The sequence below is a fragment of the Lygodium microphyllum genome, chromosome 14 (assembly GCF_053477565.2).
Source record: "Lygodium microphyllum isolate KBCC chromosome 14, Lygodium_microphyllum_v1.1.10, whole genome shotgun sequence".
In the NCBI taxonomy this organism is placed as follows: Eukaryota; Viridiplantae; Streptophyta; class Polypodiopsida; order Schizaeales; family Lygodiaceae; genus Lygodium; species Lygodium microphyllum.
Window position 1 is genome coordinate 32,989,934 of NC_141148.1, and position 18,984 is coordinate 33,008,917.

General features: G+C 44.3%; 1 protein-coding gene across 3 annotated transcripts in view; it reads left to right on the forward strand.

Annotated features, from left to right (window-relative positions):
* The first annotated feature begins 2,124 nt into the window (after nt 1-2,124).
* The window catches only part of LOC148025474 (ultraviolet-B receptor UVR8-like), a 32,033-nt gene continuing 15,173 nt past the window's right edge, over nt 2,125-18,984 (forward strand). For all 3 annotated transcript variants that reach the window (XM_087692622.1, XM_087692623.1, XM_087692621.1), the window contains exon 1: nt 2,125-2,410. In XM_087692622.1, coding sequence (XP_087548748.1) covers nt 2,212-2,410 — 199 coding nt within the window. In that variant the 5' untranslated portion in view covers nt 2,125-2,211. The remainder of the gene's footprint in view (nt 2,411-18,984) is intronic.

Here is an 18,984-nt window from a genome sequence, read left to right on the forward strand (position 1 = left end):
TTGGAAATCAAACACACTGCATTTTACCTAATATATAGCCTTCACAAATTTGTTTTCCAAGTGCCTTAAGAGTAGGCAATGAAGACACCATATTAAAATTTTGCAAATGCAAGAATATGTATGCCAAAGTTTTGTATTTGAAAATGCATGTGAATCTGCAACATCACATGCCATGTGTTACACACATTTTTCATAGTTATTGAGTTTATATAGTCCATTGCAAAACTAATATCTACATCGTCTACAATAACACCTGTTTTTGTTACTTCTGTTGTACTTGTAGCCTCTAAAATACCACTAAGATGTCATTCAATTCCATGGGCAATGTTCCAAAGCTCATTTGAAATTAGTGCATGACACATCATATAAGCCCATAGCAGATAGTTGGTTCCATCCAACTTGTTCTCATATAGCCAACATAAGGAATACATTGTTATTTCTAGCCATGGCCTTAACACAAAAGTTACTTGTATATTGGAAAATATGCATAGAACCAACATGTGTTATGTGGAGGGCTCTTATATGTAGAAATGATTGGTGTAAAAAATTTAGAAAAAAGGATGAGATAGCATGTGTAGTACTTGTAGTAGTGCAAAAGAAGGCCGAAATAAATCCAGATTTAAAAAAACCTAATGATGCCAAGCCTTTGAATTGGCTCACTTATAGTATTCATTGACCTATGCTTGTCAAATCTTATCCCAATTTGAGGAAATCTATTGAAGGGTATCGATGACACTACCCAAGATGTTGAAGCCTGATCCGATACCATTTGTTGGATTTAAAGTTGTAAGAATGCAAATACATAGCTTGGAGAAGAAGAAGCTTAAGAGAGCACAACTCAAAGTGTATTGAGGGGTGTTAATAGAGAGGATTTACAAGACTAAGTATGCCCTAAACGTGAATAGACATATATACAAGTTCACACACATCATTATAGAAACATGGCAATAAGCAAGGCGTTTGGTGGCAACTTCTTCTTCTTCTCTCTATCGCTCTCTCTTTTTAGGTTGAGTTAATGGACATGCTACCTACCTAATTTGGTGCACAACATCCTCTTTATCACTCTTTAGAAAGAAAAACCCATATGCGACAATTTTCTATTTATCTAATGGATACTGGTGTTGGTGGAAATAACTCACATGTTTTATTAATTTGAGATATACATGAGTAGAATGTATTCAATGTAACATCTCACCTTACCACAAATCCTAGTGGCATATTTTCTTTTTCTAAATCAAACTACATGACATAAAAAATGTGTGATATGGAAAACTTGACATTCGAAAATAATGAGTTCTATGATCATATAAACCTATAGTGCTTGGCTACATTCTATGAAGAGTAGTGAGAGGATAGAGATAGAAGCTGATAGATGGAAAAGAGGGATTCACCTATATATAGATGTGTTACCATATGGGGAGATGGAGGGAGTCCAAAATGATGTCATGTAGAGACATATGATAGATGGAGGGAGTCTAAAACGATGTTGGTGTAGAGATAAATTGTGCTTATCACAAAGGGGATAAACATTAGCAAAAAGAAACTTTACTGGTGGCATTGATTTATTTGGACGTAGCCTAGTATTGAATTGATGATGTAGCCTAGGTAATGAATTGATGCTATTTAGGAAGTGAGTTGCATATGTGCAATAACGTCTTCAAGCTTCTCATAGCGAACTACAAGGATTGTGAGTAAATCCTAAAACAAAGCTACAATATATGTACACACATATTCCTTATTTGTGCAAACAAGGTACACATAGAGGAAAGCTTCGTTTGAAGGGAAGCACACGCATCATGTCCTACTCAACCTATTATCTAAGAGAGATGACACAATCTTCCTATTCAGCCCTGCCCCACAGAGATGTTTCAAAGGACTGTCCAATTATCTAGTAGTAAGAGAGACATCAAACTCTTATCCAAATATCCAATTATTAGATATATATATATATATATATATATGTAGGCCTTTTATTAACTATGTTTTCTTACTTTTGTAATTAAAAGTTTTTTATGAAATACGTGTTACTTGTATTAAAAGTAAAAGGTAATTAATTACTCAAAGGGGAGCACAGCCCATAAGCTGGATAAAGGGGCCCACATCCAAAGGAGAAGAAGCATTGGTAACTTGCAGACAATATGGCTGTATTTGTCACGTTTGATAATCAGATGGACTTGCTTCGTTAGGAATCTGGCATGAAAGCTCATATCGATGGAACGCGAGGAACAGCAGTGTGACGTCGAAGAGGCCCCCCGATCGGAGGGGCAGGCAGCATGGAGCTGGGGAGCAGGCACCCACGGCCAGCTTGGAACAGGGGCTTTCCGTGACGAGCTTCTGCCTCAGCCTGTCTTGTCCCTCCCCCCCGTTCGGAGCGTCGCTTGTGGAGGCTCCCATGCGGCTGCTGCATTAGGTATGCTTTGTTCTGTTTTATGAACGTCTAGAGCCATTTTGTGTAGGATCATGAGATGGTCTGTAATTGATTCAAGCGACTCCCGGGCCAATGACATTGCTTTTGACGTGTATCTTGAGAATTTGCTTTTATAAGCCAGTAAAATGTCAATAGCGAGGAAACTGGAAGTTTATACTTGTTGAATGGAGGGATATTCAGAGATAACACCTGACTAAGGAGAGATGAGATAGAAAATGATGATGGCTGGAGAGAGAAAACTGTGACAGTAGTATGATCATGACAGCAGAAAGGGGGAAAGAGGAGCTTCGCACAGGGGCAATGTTTATTGTTAAGCAGATTTTTCGAAACTGCTATTTGGGTTTAAGACTTCTCCATTTGAGCAAAAGTTTGCTCAACTACGCCTCATTGAGCCGGGGGAAAGGAGAAAAAATCGACCACATTTGTTTGTGTGCAAAGGGCTTCAAAGCACATGATAAAAAGCAAAAGTGGAGAGTTATTCCCTTCTTCTATGTATAGCCTTTGGCTACTAAATGTCTCTTGTACTTGTCTATAGTACCGTCAGCCTTGTGCTTTAGTTTATAGACACCTTTGGTTCCAAGGGCTTTCTTGCCAAGTGGCGACTCAACAAGATCCCAAGTATTGTTGGTGGCAATAGAATCCAATTCTTCTTGCACTGCATGCATCCAATTTATCTCTTGTTGGGTGTCTTCCAAGGAAATAGGCTCATCATCATCTAATAGTGAGCTCATAAATGCACATTGATCACAATAATCATCTACTTGTGAAAGATTAGCCAAATGAGTCCCCCTGCATGATGTGCTGCATGTCCAATAGCCCTTCTAGTGCACTTAGCAAGGGAGCATCCATTTTACTTTCCTAGAGAGTTTATAACAATCATCTTGGGACTGTTTTTGCTACATTTACAGCAACCCTTTCTTGCTATTAGTATGTTCCATTGCGGGAGGCAAAGCATAATCAAGTACTTGTTCCTCAAGCAAAAATGTCTCAAATGCACAAGGTATATACTCGCCCCCTCTATCTATGCATAGGGTTTGCACCTTCAAGTCTATTTTTGCTTCCAATTTTACACCAAGTGTTTGAAGTGCATAAATACATTAAATTTTGCCTTCAAACTATACACCCAAGTGTACCAAGAGTAGTCATCAATAAATGTAACAAAATACAAGTGACCAGAGAGTGATCTCGTTCACATAGGACCACACACGTCAGAGTGTATGAGTTGCAATTTTTGGACAACATGCATTGCATCATCCTTCTCAAAGGCAAACCTGTGCATTTTACCAAGGATGCAACCCTCATAAGCATGGGGAGGTGGAGTAAAGAATGGAAGGAGAAAATCTGCATTCAATTCGAAAAGAACACTAAATACAACGAGGGTTGATCAATCCCTACATGTAGCCCAAGGCGCCAATGAGGGTACTAGACCATGTTGATGACAGAAGGCAGTACCTTAAGATGGAGAAGAGTCCCTCTACTTTGGAGTGTGTTGAAACTGGCAAACATGAATTTGTGAATGATCAACCAACTAATTGGGCTTGCTATAAATAGCCCAATAATCCAAAAACTGGTCGATTTGATTAGTGGGATACAATAAATGCTAGCTGAATGATCATTGTGAACAAAATAATCAAGAAAATGCTAATCGCTATCATATATGTTGGTCACCCCATCTTAGCCAGTTTGAATGTAGTTCAGACCCATTGAAAAAGAAATGTACGAAGTTGAAAAATAACTAGGCAGTGTGAACACTCCTAAATTTGACTAAAAAAGAAATGCATGCTCTACAAAGAGCTGCCTCCTCCATCAAAACACATGATAGATTGAGTGTTAGAGATCCTAATATCCTTCTCTGATTCAGACTGAGGCTCATAGGCTGTTGATGATTGTGCCAGACACTCATGACTGCTAACATCCCCTTTGAGATCTTGAATGTGGCCAAAGGCCAAAGAAGATGGAATGGAGCCAAGGGTGATAGAGGAAGTGTCAATGTGGATGAAATTTGTCAATGAAAAAGCTTCTCACGTTCCTTGGAATCCCCACTCTAAAACACAAGGGGCTAGGAATCCATAGCCGCATCACTAATATCGCTCCCTTTGAAAAGAATGGGGGGCACAAGGTAACTACCATAGGAGATGGTGGGTGATGGGATGGAACGTGTGGGATAGATGGTGCACAATGGGGAACTCATGCATCAATAGAAAATTGCCTTGGAGGAGCCTGCACAAGGGAATAAAGGTCTTTGTGAAGACAAGACGTGCTAAAGAAGGCTTCTCCATCTCATTATGTGAAGGAAAGTGGACTTATATGTAACAATGGGTGTAGAAGTAGAAGAGGGATTAGATGTTTTAGTTTCATCCTTTACTCTTGGACGAAGGTGAGGGTATTTCTTTCCACACTTCTCCTTGGGACAAGTGCCCTTCCCACAGTGTGGGTATTTAGGCTTCTTTGAATCTGTGTTAGAGCCCGAGCAAGACTCCAAAGGTTTAATGTGCTTGTTATTCTTGTTCTTGGCCTTTTTGTCCTTGTTGCCCCTTTTTCTAAAGTTGCAATAAAAGCCTTAGTAAGATTGGATCCACTAGTAGCAATCTCCTTGAGTCACTCTTTGTGCTCCAAAACAAGTGAAGCTAGCTCTTTCTATAGAAGAGTCTCTTGAACTTTGGAGGTAAACAAGCTGGTATAGAAGACATCATACTTGGGAGATGGCAACTATGTAATGACAATCATTGCCATGTCCTTTGATGAAATTGTGTTGTCAAGGGATGCAAGCTCATCTTGCATATCCTTCTTGTTGTTGATGTGATCTTATATAGAAGGAGGGTCATCAACATAAATCATCCGAAGTTTCTTCTCTATGGTGATATGGTAGGGAAAGGTCTTTTGATGGTAGAGAGAAGAGAACTTTGTCACACCTTTGTTATGGTCCGAAGTCTGTGCACATGTATAAGGACAAAATCTTGTAGACTCACGAAAAGAGAGGATCGTGCTCTAGAATTAAACCAATCCCAAAGGGCAGCTTGGTCCATTGTAGAATCAATGTTGGGATCCTCCACTAGACGGGGGATTGGGGTCGTAACAAAGTCCTATAAGTCAAAGGTGTCAAGGATACAGTCCACTTTGCAACACCAAAGGGAGTAGTTTGGGGACAGAAGGAAGCACTATTGGCACCTTAATAGAGGAGCCATCATGGTTATGCGAGGACTTGTAGATTGTAGTACTAGCATTGTTAGGAACATGTAGAGAAGCAGGGAGAGGAGAACGGGGTGAAGGGCTGAGTGTGCAGTGGGAGTGCGAGTCAGAAGCGGAGCAGTAGTGTTGAGTATGAGAGTGTGAGAATTCCAAGATGAGTGTATGAGATTGTTCCAGTACACAAAGAATAAAATGTATTTATACATTAGGGTACAAATAAGGGTATGTTCACACCCGTGTTATTTTATATAGAGACGAAGGGACTTTACACCCAACAACCTCTCACTTAAAGGCTCGAAGTGATACCTTTAAGCCAACCAACTCCCACTAACTTTCTTCGTGTAAAGACACGGATCCATAGCACTCCGGCTGTAGTCCTGTGACTGCATAAAGGTATCAAACTTATGATACCACTCCCTAGGTGCTTCTTTCAAGCCATAAAGACTTTTCTTCAATTTGCACACTAGGTGCTCCCTGCCAGGTTCTGCAAAGCCCTTAGGCTGCTCCATATAAATCTCTGTCAGAGTGCAGCGGTGCGGAAGTGTAGGACTGAGAGAGAGAGAACGCAGAGAGAGAAGAGAGAGAAAGAGACAGTGGAAGATGAAGATCTGCTGTATAAAGTGTGCTGAATACAAAGATATGCAGATATATACACGGGCGCAGTGCGCTGGACTGCGTGTCTCCACCTCGACGATGCAACCTGCTGTTCACCTCGAAGTCCGCTGCAGTCTGCATTGTCTCCTGTCTGAAATCTGCGAACAGAGACGGAATCTGCGCGTGTCACCGGTCTGTAATCTGCGAGCAGAGAAGTGTAGGAGACTGCTGGAAAAATCGGCTATTTATAGCCAGAAATCTGGGCGAAAATAGGGCGCCAGAAAACAGCATTAAATGCAGCCGACTGCCTACACAGGTCGGACTACCACATGGCAGTCCGACTGTGCAGTCCGACTGCACTCCTGTCCGACTGCACTGGCTGCTTGGCTGTGATCTCTAACACCCCCTCTCAGAGCCTGGGCAGGGCAGAAGCCTTAGGGATCTGGAATGTCTCCGAAGTAGAGCCTGGGGAAGTGCCTTCGTAAACAAATCCGCAAGATTGTCCTCCGTCTTGCAGTACTCCACAGTGATGGTCTCATCCAGAAGCTTTTCTTTGATGAAGTGGTACTGGATCTCAATGTGCTTCATCCGGGCATGAAAAACAAGGTTTTGTGCCAAGGCAATGCAACTCTCATTGTCACATTGCAGCAAAGTAGGACGAGTCTGGGGGCACCCAAGCTCCTCCAATAATCCCCGAAGCCACACAGCCTCACATGTGGTGGAAGACGCGGCCCGATACTCCGCCTCAGTAGACGAAAGGGCTACCGTGGTCTGCTTCTTGCTACTCCATGAGATAACACCTGCACCCAAGGTAAAACAGTAACCTGTAGTAGACCGCCTGTGGTCCACATCACCGGCCCAATCCGAGTCGCTCCAACTTGTAAGTACAAGATCTGAACCATCTGTCCCTACGGGATAATGAATCCCTAAATCAGACATCCCCCTCAAATATCGAAGTATCCTCTGAGCAGCCTGCCAATGCACCGTCTTAGGTTCACTCATGAACCCTACCAAGAGCCCAACAGTAAAATAAAGATCAACCCGAGTGTTGAGAAGCCAAATCAAGGACCCAATCAACTGACGATAGCGGGAAGCATCCGCCATAGGAGAAGTTGAATGGGAAGTGGCCTTCCAGTTTGGATCCATAGGAGTAGAAAGGGTCCAACAATCCTCCATCTCAAAAGACACCAAGAGCTCCGGTACATATCTCTGTTGAGAGATGAAGATCCCCCTCTGAGACTGATAAATCTCATGGCCCAAAAAGAAATGGAGGAGACCCAAGTCCGTCATCTCCAACGTCCGATGTAAAGCTGACTTCGTCTCTTGGACCTGCTGTGCATCATCACTTGTGACAATCAAATCATCAACATATAACACAAAAAGCACACAACCATCCTCGGAAGTGTGAACATAAAGTTGCGGATCGGCCTTGGAACGCCGATATCCCAACTGAGACTGGAGGAACGAATCAATCTTCTCGTTCCATGCACGCGGAGCCTGCTTGAGGCCATACAAGGCCTTCTTCAACCTGTAGACTTTCCCATCTGAAGATCCAAAGCCAGGAGGCTACTCAAGATAGATCTCCTCCTTCAAATCACCATTGAGGAAGGCCGACTTCACATCCAACTGGTAAACAGGCCATCTCCTATGGCCAGCCAAGGCAAGAATAGCTCTAATGGTCGCCATACGAGCTGTGGGGGCAAAAGTATAATGACAATCAATCCCTGGGCGCTGTGCAAAACCTTTAGCAACAAGGCGAGCCTTGTGCTTATCCAAAGAACCATTGCTAAGGTATTTGGTCTTGAAGACCCACTTGACGCCAATCACCTTCTTATTCAGGGGGCGGGGCACGAGTGACCAAGTGCCATTCCTCTCAATAGCCTCTAACTCGGCTTCCATAGCTTTCTTCCATGGCGTGGATTGTAAAGCCTCCTTCACGGAGGTGGGCTCTCGATCCTACATAACACGGGTCATCAAACAATAGTTAGAGCAAACAAGCTCCGTAGAATGTGCCTGGTGCCGTCGTGACCGCCGCGGACCATCCTGCGGTCCCCACTCCTCACGAACCCCCTCGATCCTTGAATCACGGAGTGTGTCACGGGCCCATCGAGGAGGAGGCCGAACCTCCCCTCGTCTCTCTCCATCAGCAGAAGACTCAGGAATATCCACCGGTGGTAACTCCTCAGGGGTGACCGGTGGAACAGTAGACTCTGTGTCAGAAACAGAATCATAATCAAAAGGCACGGGCTCCAGTGGAACTGTAGCAGGAGCCCAGCTCTCCCCTGGATCTTCAAGAACGGGATGCTTCTCACCCGTTGATATAGCCAGAACCTCCACAAACTGCACATCGCGGCTAGTGTACACATCCCGCTTGATGGGATCATACAATCGATAGCCTTGGGACTGGGAGCTGTAGCCAACAAATACCTGTCTTCGGGAAGCTGCTTCAAATTTATCACAGTGAGCCTTGGAAATGTGAACATAGGCATCACACCCAAAGACCCTAAAGTAAGAAACATTTGGCTTGGTCCCAAAGTAAGCCTCAAACGGGGTCATCCCTTCAACGGCCGAAGTAGGGGATCGATTAAGGATGTGGACTGCAGTAGCCACAGCCTCGGCCCACAGAACCTGAGGGGTCTGTCAGTGCTCCATCATGGTGCGCGCCATCTCGATCACACTGCGGTTTTTCCGTTCAAGAATGCCATTTTCTTGAGGAGTGTTGGTATTGGCAAACTCCTGGTGAATACCTTTATCTGCACAAAACCGAGCAAACTCATTAGAAACAAATTCACCGCCCTTGTCGGATCGCAAGGTCTTCAACTTCCGGCCCGATCGGTTCTTCTCAAAGAGAAGCCAATCCTTGAAGTGTGAGAAAGCTTCTGACTTTAATGCCAAAAAATAGGCCCATGTCATCCTGCTGTAGTCATCTACGATTAGCATGAAGTACGAGCTCCCACGCAAGGACTCATTCCTCATAGGGCCACATAGATCCGTAGATACACTAGCTCCATCGGTGAAGTAGACCGCCGCGAAGCTATGTGGGGAATGGCATCTCTATGCCGCTTCCCCCGAATGCAGGAGACACATGGCTGCTGGCTCACCATTATATCCGGCAACCCTCGAACAAGCTGTCCACGTGACGCCCTCCGAAGATAATCATAGTTAAGGTGACCAAACCAAGCACGCCATAACTCTGACTGTGACTGAGAGGTAAAAAGAAGAGTAGAGAGGGCGGTGGAAAACTTTAATTTATAAATGCCGTTCTCCTCATATCCGGATGATAGAACCTTCCTCGACCCACGATCAAGGACTCGCACGGTAGTACTGTCAAACTCCACGAAAAGGCCAAGGGAGCAAATCTTATGATTGACAAGAGATGGTACCCTAAGCCTGGTACATGCAAAACCTCTGAGGTATGGATACCACCTCGTCCATCTGGAATAAGCTGCATCTTACCCCGACCTGCAATAGATACTGAAGAGCCATCTCCAATGAGAATCTGCCCACGCGAGGGTCGCAACTGGGCAACACCATCTGATGAAGGAGTCATGTGCTGGGAGGCACCACTATCAACAATCCACTCTTGAGCCTGGGGAGCCGTCATTGCAGCATTAGAAGCATAGCATTCGGTGAAGAGTCCTCAATGATAGCTAGATGAAGAAATGCAGCTGATGAGGGTGCAGCTGATGAGGGTGCAGCCACCGCTTCTGAGGATCCTTTGTGTCCTTCTTGTCTTTGTCAGGGCAATCCTTCTTCCAATGGCCAATCTTTCCACAAATATGACATGTGGATTCTTTGTCCTTGTCCTTGTCCTTGTCCTTCTTGGACTTGTTATCCCCCTTCTGCTTCTTTTGGTCCTTCCCCTTCTTCTGAGAGGCTTGACCTGTCAGCGCCTCCGACTTGGAAGCATTCTGTCCCTTTAACTGTTCCTCTTGGTCCAAGACCATAGGAAGCAACTCTTCCCACCAAAGAGTAGACTCTCGCCCCGAAGCAATAAGAGCAGAGTAAAATGTACCGAATCGTGGCGGCAACTGGGACAAAAGTGTGATCGCCATGTCTTCGGAGGAAATCGGCTTCCTCGCATTCTGAATCTGCATCTGAAGCTGCCTTAGCTTGTTAATATGCTCCCGCAGCGAAGAAGACTTGTTTACGGACAAGGTCCGCATCTGTATCTCCAAAGAAACCCGCTTCATAAGGGTCATCCGATTGTACATCTGATCAAGCTCCAGTCATATCTCCCGAGCCACCGTCAAGTGCTCGATGTGAGCGATCACGGCTGTAGTACATGATAGAAAAAGAAAGGAACGAATCCTGGCATTCAGTTTGTCCCAATGAGACTGAGCCTTGGCCAACTCCGCACGAGCATCGGAAGAGAGTTTGGACTCATCTCTTACCGAGGGCCGGTTGATATCCTCCTGTACAAGCTCTGCCAAATCATAGGACTCAAGGATGGCCAACATCATGACGTGCCAAATGCGGTAGTTGTCGCCGTCAAGCTTTTGATCCGGAGGAAGAGCTGGTAAGACAGGCACCTTCCGGTCCATAATTGACTGGAACTCCAAGTCAATCTCTGTAGACATTTTCACCTGTAATGCCTTTATAAACGCAAAAGCAGCCCCCTCTGACTGTGAAAACTCAGCTTGCTAAGGCTCTTCCGCGTCCTGAAACTTCTTCACCCGCCGGAGGCGATGAAAAAGCAAAACCTGCACTTGTAGGCTGAAAACTCAAACTTCCTCCGCGTCAAACAGCAGTAAACAGCAGCAAATCCACCACCTGGACTCCTTTCCTGCGCGCCCACACTCGTTTCAGCCTTGTTCCAAGGCGCAGCCCTCTTGTCTGCCCTCAAACGCTAAAAACGCAAATTTGTGTCGCGATAGAAACTCCTCTTCAGGTTGATTCTGCGCTCAGTCAGCCCTCTAACACTGCTCCGATACCATGTCAGAGTGCAGCGGTGCGGAAGCGTAGGACTGAGAGAGAGAGAACGCAAAGAGAGAGGAGAGAGAAAGAGACAGTGGAAGATGAAGATCTGCTGTATAAAGTGTGCTGAATACAAAGATATGCAGATATATACACGGGCGCAGTGCGCTGGACTGCGTGTCTCCACCTCGACGATGCAACTTGCTGTTCACCTCGAAGTCCGCTGCAGTCTGCACTGTCTCCTGTCTGAAATCTGCGAACAGAGACGGAATCTGCGCGTGTCACCGGTCTGTAATCTGCGAGCAGAGAAGTGTAGGAGACTGCTGGAAAAATCGGCTATTTATAGCCAGAAATCTGGGCGAAAATAGGGCGCCAGAAATCAGCCTGTCGGCTGCATTTGCCTGCACAGGTCGGATTGACGTGGTAGTCCGACTGCACTGGCTGCTTGGCTGTGATCTCTAATAATCTCATCATGCAAGTCCCCATGTAAGAAAGCCGTCTTGACATCCATCTGGTATAAATCCAAGTCAAGCTGAGCAACCAAAGCCAAGAATAAGCGCAGGGTGGTCATCTTAACCACAGGAGAAAAGACCTAATAAAGTTCACACCATGCTCCTGCTTAAAACCCTTTGCTACCAATCTAGCCTTGTATGCCGGCTTGGGGTGTCCAGGGGTACTTTTGAGCTTGTATACTCACTTGCATGGCAAAGCCTTCTTGCCCGTAGGCAAGGAAACCAAATCCCAAGTGTCATTCTTATGCAGGGAGTCTATCTCAGACTGCATAGTCCTCTTCCAGGAGTGACTGTCACCCCTGCGCATAGTCTCATTATAAGTGAAAGGCTCTTTTGCATCTGTAACCAAGACATAATGCATCGAGGGTTGAAATCTATCAGGTGGACGTCTGTCTCTAGTAGACCGTCTCACGGCAGGCTCAGCTGCCTGTCCAACACCCTGACCATGAGCATCTATTGCAGCTGTAGGCTATCCAACTGACTATGCGGGAGCTCTCGGCTCCTCCTAAAATATGACCCTGCGGATCTCAACAACTCTCTCAGGCTGCCGATGCATCTTGTCTTCATGGAAGACTACATCATGATTGCAGATGACTTTCTGCGCCTGCGGATCCCAGAGACGGTAACCCATCTCACCTGCATCCCCATAACCAAGGAAAATGCATTTGACACTCTTAGGATTCAGCTTACTTCTCTCGTCCCTGGGCACATGGCAAAATGCCTCACATCCAAAGACACGAAGATGCGCATAAGGGGGAGGTTTTCTAGTCCATACCTCCTTTGCAACTTGGAAATCCAAACCACTAGAAGGTAATCTGTTTATGACATGCATAGCTGTACTAATTGCCTCAGCCCAAAAGCTCTGTGGTAGGCCTGCATGGCTAAGCATACTACGTACACGCTCCCGGATGGTTCTATTCATCCGCTCAGCCAAACCATTCTGGGGGGGAGTGTAGGGGGCGGTCAACTGACGCTTAATACCCCTCTTATCACATAACTGCTCAAAAGCACGTGAGACATACTCACCCCTATTATCTGTCCTTAGGCATTTTAGCCTATACCCAGACTGGTTCTCAACTAATGCGAGCCATCTCTGAAACACAGCCAAGACATCAGATTTCAGCTTAATGGGATAAGCCCAAACTTTCCGTGAAAAATCATCTATGAACGTAACAAAATACTTTGCACCACCCATAGACTGACAAGGCATGGGTCCACAGACATCCGAATGTACCAATGCCAAGGGCTCACTCATGCGTGGCCTACCAGACTTCTTATGCGTAGACCTAGTCTGCTTGCCATAAAGACAATGCTCACATGAATTAAAACATGCATAATCAAGGGGCGGTAAGTATTGCAAACCAGAAAGCATTTTCATTCCCTTCAAAGACATATGGCCCAAAAGGGCATGCCAAAGAGATACATGTGGGATAGAATCCACAGACAAAACATGATCAAGGGAATAAGCTGATACAATCGAGGGGTAGAGATTGCCAGCCTTGGCACCTCTCGCAATCACAAGTCTACCACGAGTGATCTCCCATGCAAAGTCTCAAAAACATATATGATATCTTGCATCATCAAGCTGTCCAGCTGACATGAGACTGCGTGTCAAAGCAGGTACATGATGTACATCCTGTATACAAAATTGCTGCCAGAAGGAAACTGCAGCTTAACATCACCAATGTCCACAATATCAAGAGAGCTGTCATCACCCAAGCGCACAGAACCTGAAACAGTACGGTATGAATGAAACCACTCTCGGCAAGGTGTCATATGAAAGGACGCACCTGAGTCCAAGAGCTAACACTGTGCATACATAGAGTGTATCTCTGTCATTTGCGAAGCACTAGAAGAAGCTGCTAGGATATAATCATCATCATCAACATTCTCAGGCTGCATAACATTGATCTCTTCAATTTTAACACTGGACTTTGCAGGTACTATGCTACGATCAGAAGACTTATCCTGCACTTTGTCTTTCCCCTTATCTTTGCGCCTTTCATCGCACTCATGGCATTGTGGCCTAATATGGCCCTTTTTCCCACAATGGTGACAAGTAACATCTGCATTCTTGCCACGGGATTTGCTACGTGACTTCCCACGAGACTTGGACCGAGATTTCTGAGAATCCCGTCCACGGCCACTACCACTGCCATGCTTTCCATATCCATCATTCTTGCCTCTAACTGCCATAGCGTGAGACACACGAGAGGCATCCAAATTCTTACGGTTAACCTCTTTTTGCAGAAGAGCACTCTCAACATTAGATAATTTCAAGGTAGTAGTAGAGGCACATAATGCAGTGTGGAATACATCCCATGACTCATTAAGAGTACCAAGCAAGAAAAGAGGAGTGACATCCTCTGCAAAAGTGATGTCCTGTAAAGTCAAGTTCTTGAGTATAGCATGGAACTGGCTCAAGTGAGCAGACATAGTCACATTCTCCTTCATGCGCAGATCCATAAGCTGCTTCAACCAATACATCTGACTCGCTGGACTTTTTTTATCATAGAGATTTTTGATATTTTCCCACAACTGCCATGCACTCTGTTCTTCCTTAAATACATTGTAGTGAACCTGTTCTGTGAGAGACAATACAATGGTGGACTTGCATAACTCATCAAGCTTAAGTCATTCCTTATCTGGCATAGTTGCAGGCGGATGCCCGCTTAACCTCAAAGGTTTGATCTGCGATTTCTGCACCAACACGTGCCAAATCTGGCTCTTCCAATAAGAGCAATTCGTACCATCAAGCTTAGTGATGTAGCATGATCAGTGGACGAACTTGCCATAATGCAGGCTGGAAGACTGTAGACAGTTCAAAACTGCTTGCTGTTTACTGCAGAAAATGACCAAAAAATCACCAAAATCGAGGGAAAATGGCGAGGAAAGTGGAACCAAAGCTGCAAGTACTAGTGAAAGTACATCATTTCAGAGTGTTTCAGCATGAAAAATCCATGTCAGTCCATACATATATGCTTGCCGTAATAAATTTTAGATTTCAGTAAAAGAGAGCTAACAGTGCCAAAATCGGATCCCAAGGCAATCAGATACTGCCAAGACCAAAGCCGGCATCATGCGGGCATAGCATAAGCATATGACGGTCGATAAGCATGAATCCAACACCCAAATATGTCATACAAACATTTGCCAGTGAGTAGGTACACCCCCAGGCAACGGGGCAAAGTGTTCCTGTCACTACCAAAACTTGACACAAGTAGGTGTCAATTCACAAAGATACGGATCCAAAACTGAGACTTAGCTCATAAGCATATAGTGAACCAAGACATATGATGTATCATCCCAAAAGGTAAGAAGTCCCAAAGTCTCAAGTGTCTGTAATTGCTCGATAGCATGTAACGGCTCAATGCATAAAAGTACCACCTGCTTAATGTCTGATAAGCATTCAAGAATGCTCCCACTGGCACAAAAGCCGTATGTATGAGCTCAAGAGCTCAAGCCAAGGCAAGACACAATGCCAATGACATAAGTCTAAGACAATACATCAGTAGTACATCCCAAACATGTAGGCGGTAGAGCATCCGTATGTAGTATCCATAAGCATGTAAGACATCAAATACATCCCAATCCAAACTCTGACAAGCCAAGTAACATCCAAGACTACTCCAGATAATCCAAAATGCATCCAAGGTGGAGCTTCAATGAGCACTCAAGCTCAATGTATGCATAGGGTAATCAACCGTGACATGAGCATCAAGCCGTAAGCAACGGGTATGCATAAACCCAAGAAGCATCACTGTCAAAGCATATACCAATGCCAATAAGTGCGGGCTGAAATAAGCTCAAGCTTCCAAAAGCATCCGGATTCAATGACAAGCTCAAAGTCGTCCCTCGATGATCAATACATCATAGCATAACCCAAGACATATATCCGGAACCAATAGGCATATGTCAAAGCATAAAAGATAGCTTCAGCCCAAGAGTATTCAGCATGCATTTACTGTTATAAACTGTGTATTTCCAGCCCCAAAATCAGGCCAAAATCATAGCATTACATGTAGCTTCAATCCCCCAATCAATTGGGATGCAATAGGCATCAAACTGGTTATGTTGTTATGCCCAAAAAAGCATAGATATACAAATATATGCTGTCTCAGACCTGAAATCTGTTGCAAAAGATTTTGTCATCAGAATTTGGCAAATCCAACATCACCATCGCGTCCGGAGCGTGCCAAAACCCTAACTTAGACTCTTACCTTGCCTGTATCGGGTTTCGAATGCCCGAGATATGACAAAAAGAGTGATTTTTGGGCCAGATTTTGAAACAGGCGCAAAAAAAACATGAGCTGGCTGGGGGGGGTCTGCTGTCCCACGTGTCAACAATGGGGCCCAAAGGGGGCACAAATGAGGGCCAAAGAAGGCCTACACTAAGCCTCAGCAAGCCTTGATAGGCTAGAAGCAAGATCCAGGTGAAGGAAGCTCCAAGAGGTGTGAGCTAAGGCTGCTCACAACTTGTTTACAGCGTGTGAGACCTGAGAAATGAAGTAAACCCTGAAGAAAATGATTAAATACCTCTGATGTAATGCCCTGAAGGTGCCCAACAATGTCGGGAAGGTGCTCGGGAAGCCGGGGAACGACGGGAGCTCGAAGGAGTCGGATATGGCTGTTGGGAAAGAGACCCAATGCAAGTAGGGAGTTGATGGGATGCTGAGAATGCCACGAACCAAGCTCAAGAGTCGGAAAGGAAAGCTCTGATACCAGTTGAAAGGGAGGGACGGATTGAAGGTTGGACTCCAGAGCTATGGCAGGAGAGCAAGAGCAAGAAAGGGAGAGACTAGAAATGGGAACTCCAACAGTCACAATGTGTGACCGGGCCTTCCTTTATTCAAACTGTCACTAAAAGAATAAAGAATAAAGTGACGGTGACGGGCGCCCGCCACCTGCAGTGTGCAGTGGCGGTGACTGTCAGTGTAGTAATACACGGGCGGCTAGGCAGAGGCGTCTTTACCCCCAACACTGTTGTCCCTATCCATGATTAGGACAGCTCATCATGGGGTAAAAGCAAGGCATCGATCACTTCCTTTTTGGTGATGTGCATATCACTTGCTGCTGCCATAACATCTACATCATTGCATGAGGTTGCAACAAGTATCTCTTCAGTGTAAGGAAGTTCTTCAATGACCACACTAGATGCAACATTTGCCTTTGCAACTTCTTTTGAGGAGGAGCTGTCATCATCTTTCTTGTCATCCTTCTTTTTCTTTCCCTGCTGTTTCTTTCTTTCTTACTCTTTCTTGTAATACCGGCATTCGGGTTTTTTATGCCCTTTACGTCCACACTGATAGCAAGTAACATCTTGCTGTTTGCCCTTGCTTTTACTTTTACTTTTGTCTTTATTTATTGCATTACTCCTCTTTCTGGCCTACCTCTAAGATGATAGGCTGAACCATTGCTTTCTCCACTAGATTTTCTTATGATCTCCTCATTGAGGATGGAGTCTCTAACACCATCAAAGGTTAAAGCAGTGTTGTTGCTAATTGAAATAATCAAAGCCTCCCAACTATGAGGTAAAGTCATCAGCAAGAAAATAGCTTTCAGTTTATCATTGAAGGGCTGCAAACGAGAGTTTTGCATTGACTCAAAATCCCTATGAAAGCATTCAAATGCTCAGATGCTAGCTTAGACTCATCCAACTCCATATTCACAAGCTTGCACATGAGATGTACTTGATTCATTGGAGTTGTATTTTCATAAGTATCCATTAACTTATTCCATATAGCATAAGCCATATTAAGACGCTTAATGTTTGTAAGTACATCATCAGATACAACCATTTTAATGTATGCAATGGCCTTCTTGTTGAGTCTAACTCAATCCGCATCTATCATAGCTATAGGCTTAGTTTCCAAGAGAGCATCATCACAGTCCCTGAGAAACAAAATGCCTTGCATCCTGTCCTTCCATAGATCAAAGCCAGTGCTATCAAACCTCTTGATTTCAAGGAGAGATTTAGTGTCATTGTTGCTAGAAGCATTAGTTGCCATTTTTCAGCAATGCACCAAAAGACTAATGCTGTAATTTTTGACAACAAACAACAAGTGGAATATTCAACTAATTTCAGCCCAATTTTTCAGGAAACAAGAGCAAGATTTAGTGTCATTGTATTCTTGACAGTGCCCAAATATATGTACAGCAGTAGAAAAGATGACTTTTAGTAATCTATCTAAAATCTCAGCATACATTCCATGCATATATTACTGCAAGGTGACTCCCACTTCAGCAATATCACCAAAAAATACGTCTGCAACAAGCAAATGATCTCGAAGACTGCTACACCACGAATATTCAGCAATACATCAACTCAATAGGAGCTGCATGACATGTATACTGCATACATATTTGCTCAAATCAACTTTTGATACACAAAAACCACCCAAGAATTCTCTAGAATTTCTCCAAAATCTCACAACTGGGAGATAAAGGACTCAAAATTCAGTGCTTACATCACCAAGATTGCTTCAGCAATGTTCCCAAAATGCATTACACACATCAATTTTGCCAAAATCCACAAATTTCAGCAAAAGCCCCAATATTTCACTAACCAATTCCATTAAATTTTGCAAAAGCCCCAAATTTCTTGGGTCCAAATGTGCACTGGTGTTAGTAAATTCGGCTCAGTTGAGCAAAATTTTATAGATACATTTTTCCAAAGCCAATGTGCACAATGTTTGCGATTTTTGGGTCAAATGTCATTGTTGTGCATGAACAACATCAAAGTTGGGAAAAGGCCCAATTTTTTGCCATGAAATTGTTGAAAAGGCTTAAATGTGCTTCCACATGTGAATTGGGGCCTGTTTTAGTGTGCCAAGTCATAAAAAACTGTGAAACAAATTGTCGTGATGTGTCATGACTTGTAGGAGCTGTTATGAGCTATTCCTGCTGGTCAAAATGGACTGCCACCTGGTCATGTCAGTTGTTACCTGTTTGTCGCCTAGTCAAGGAGTTGTCGCTGAGCTGTCGCCTGCTGAAAACAGTGTCGCTTGCATACACGTGAGCTGTCGCTACCTATCAGGCTGTTGCTTGTATAGATTTAGGGTTTCGGACCTATCCCCTGTATGTTAGGTACACACATGTACCTGAATAAAGTGATGACCTGATGTTTCTTTGCGTAGACAAGTTGGAGTTGACCCGCATAGACTTTGGGAAGCGTGCACACCTTAGCCGTAGCTTTGATACTAGTTTGAAGGGATGAGTGCGTAGTGGGAGTGCGAGGCAAAAGTGGAGCAAGAGTGTTGAGTGTGAGAGTGTGAGAATTTCAAGATGAGTGTACCGGATTGTTCTGGTACACAAAGAATAAAATGTATTTATATATTAGGGTAC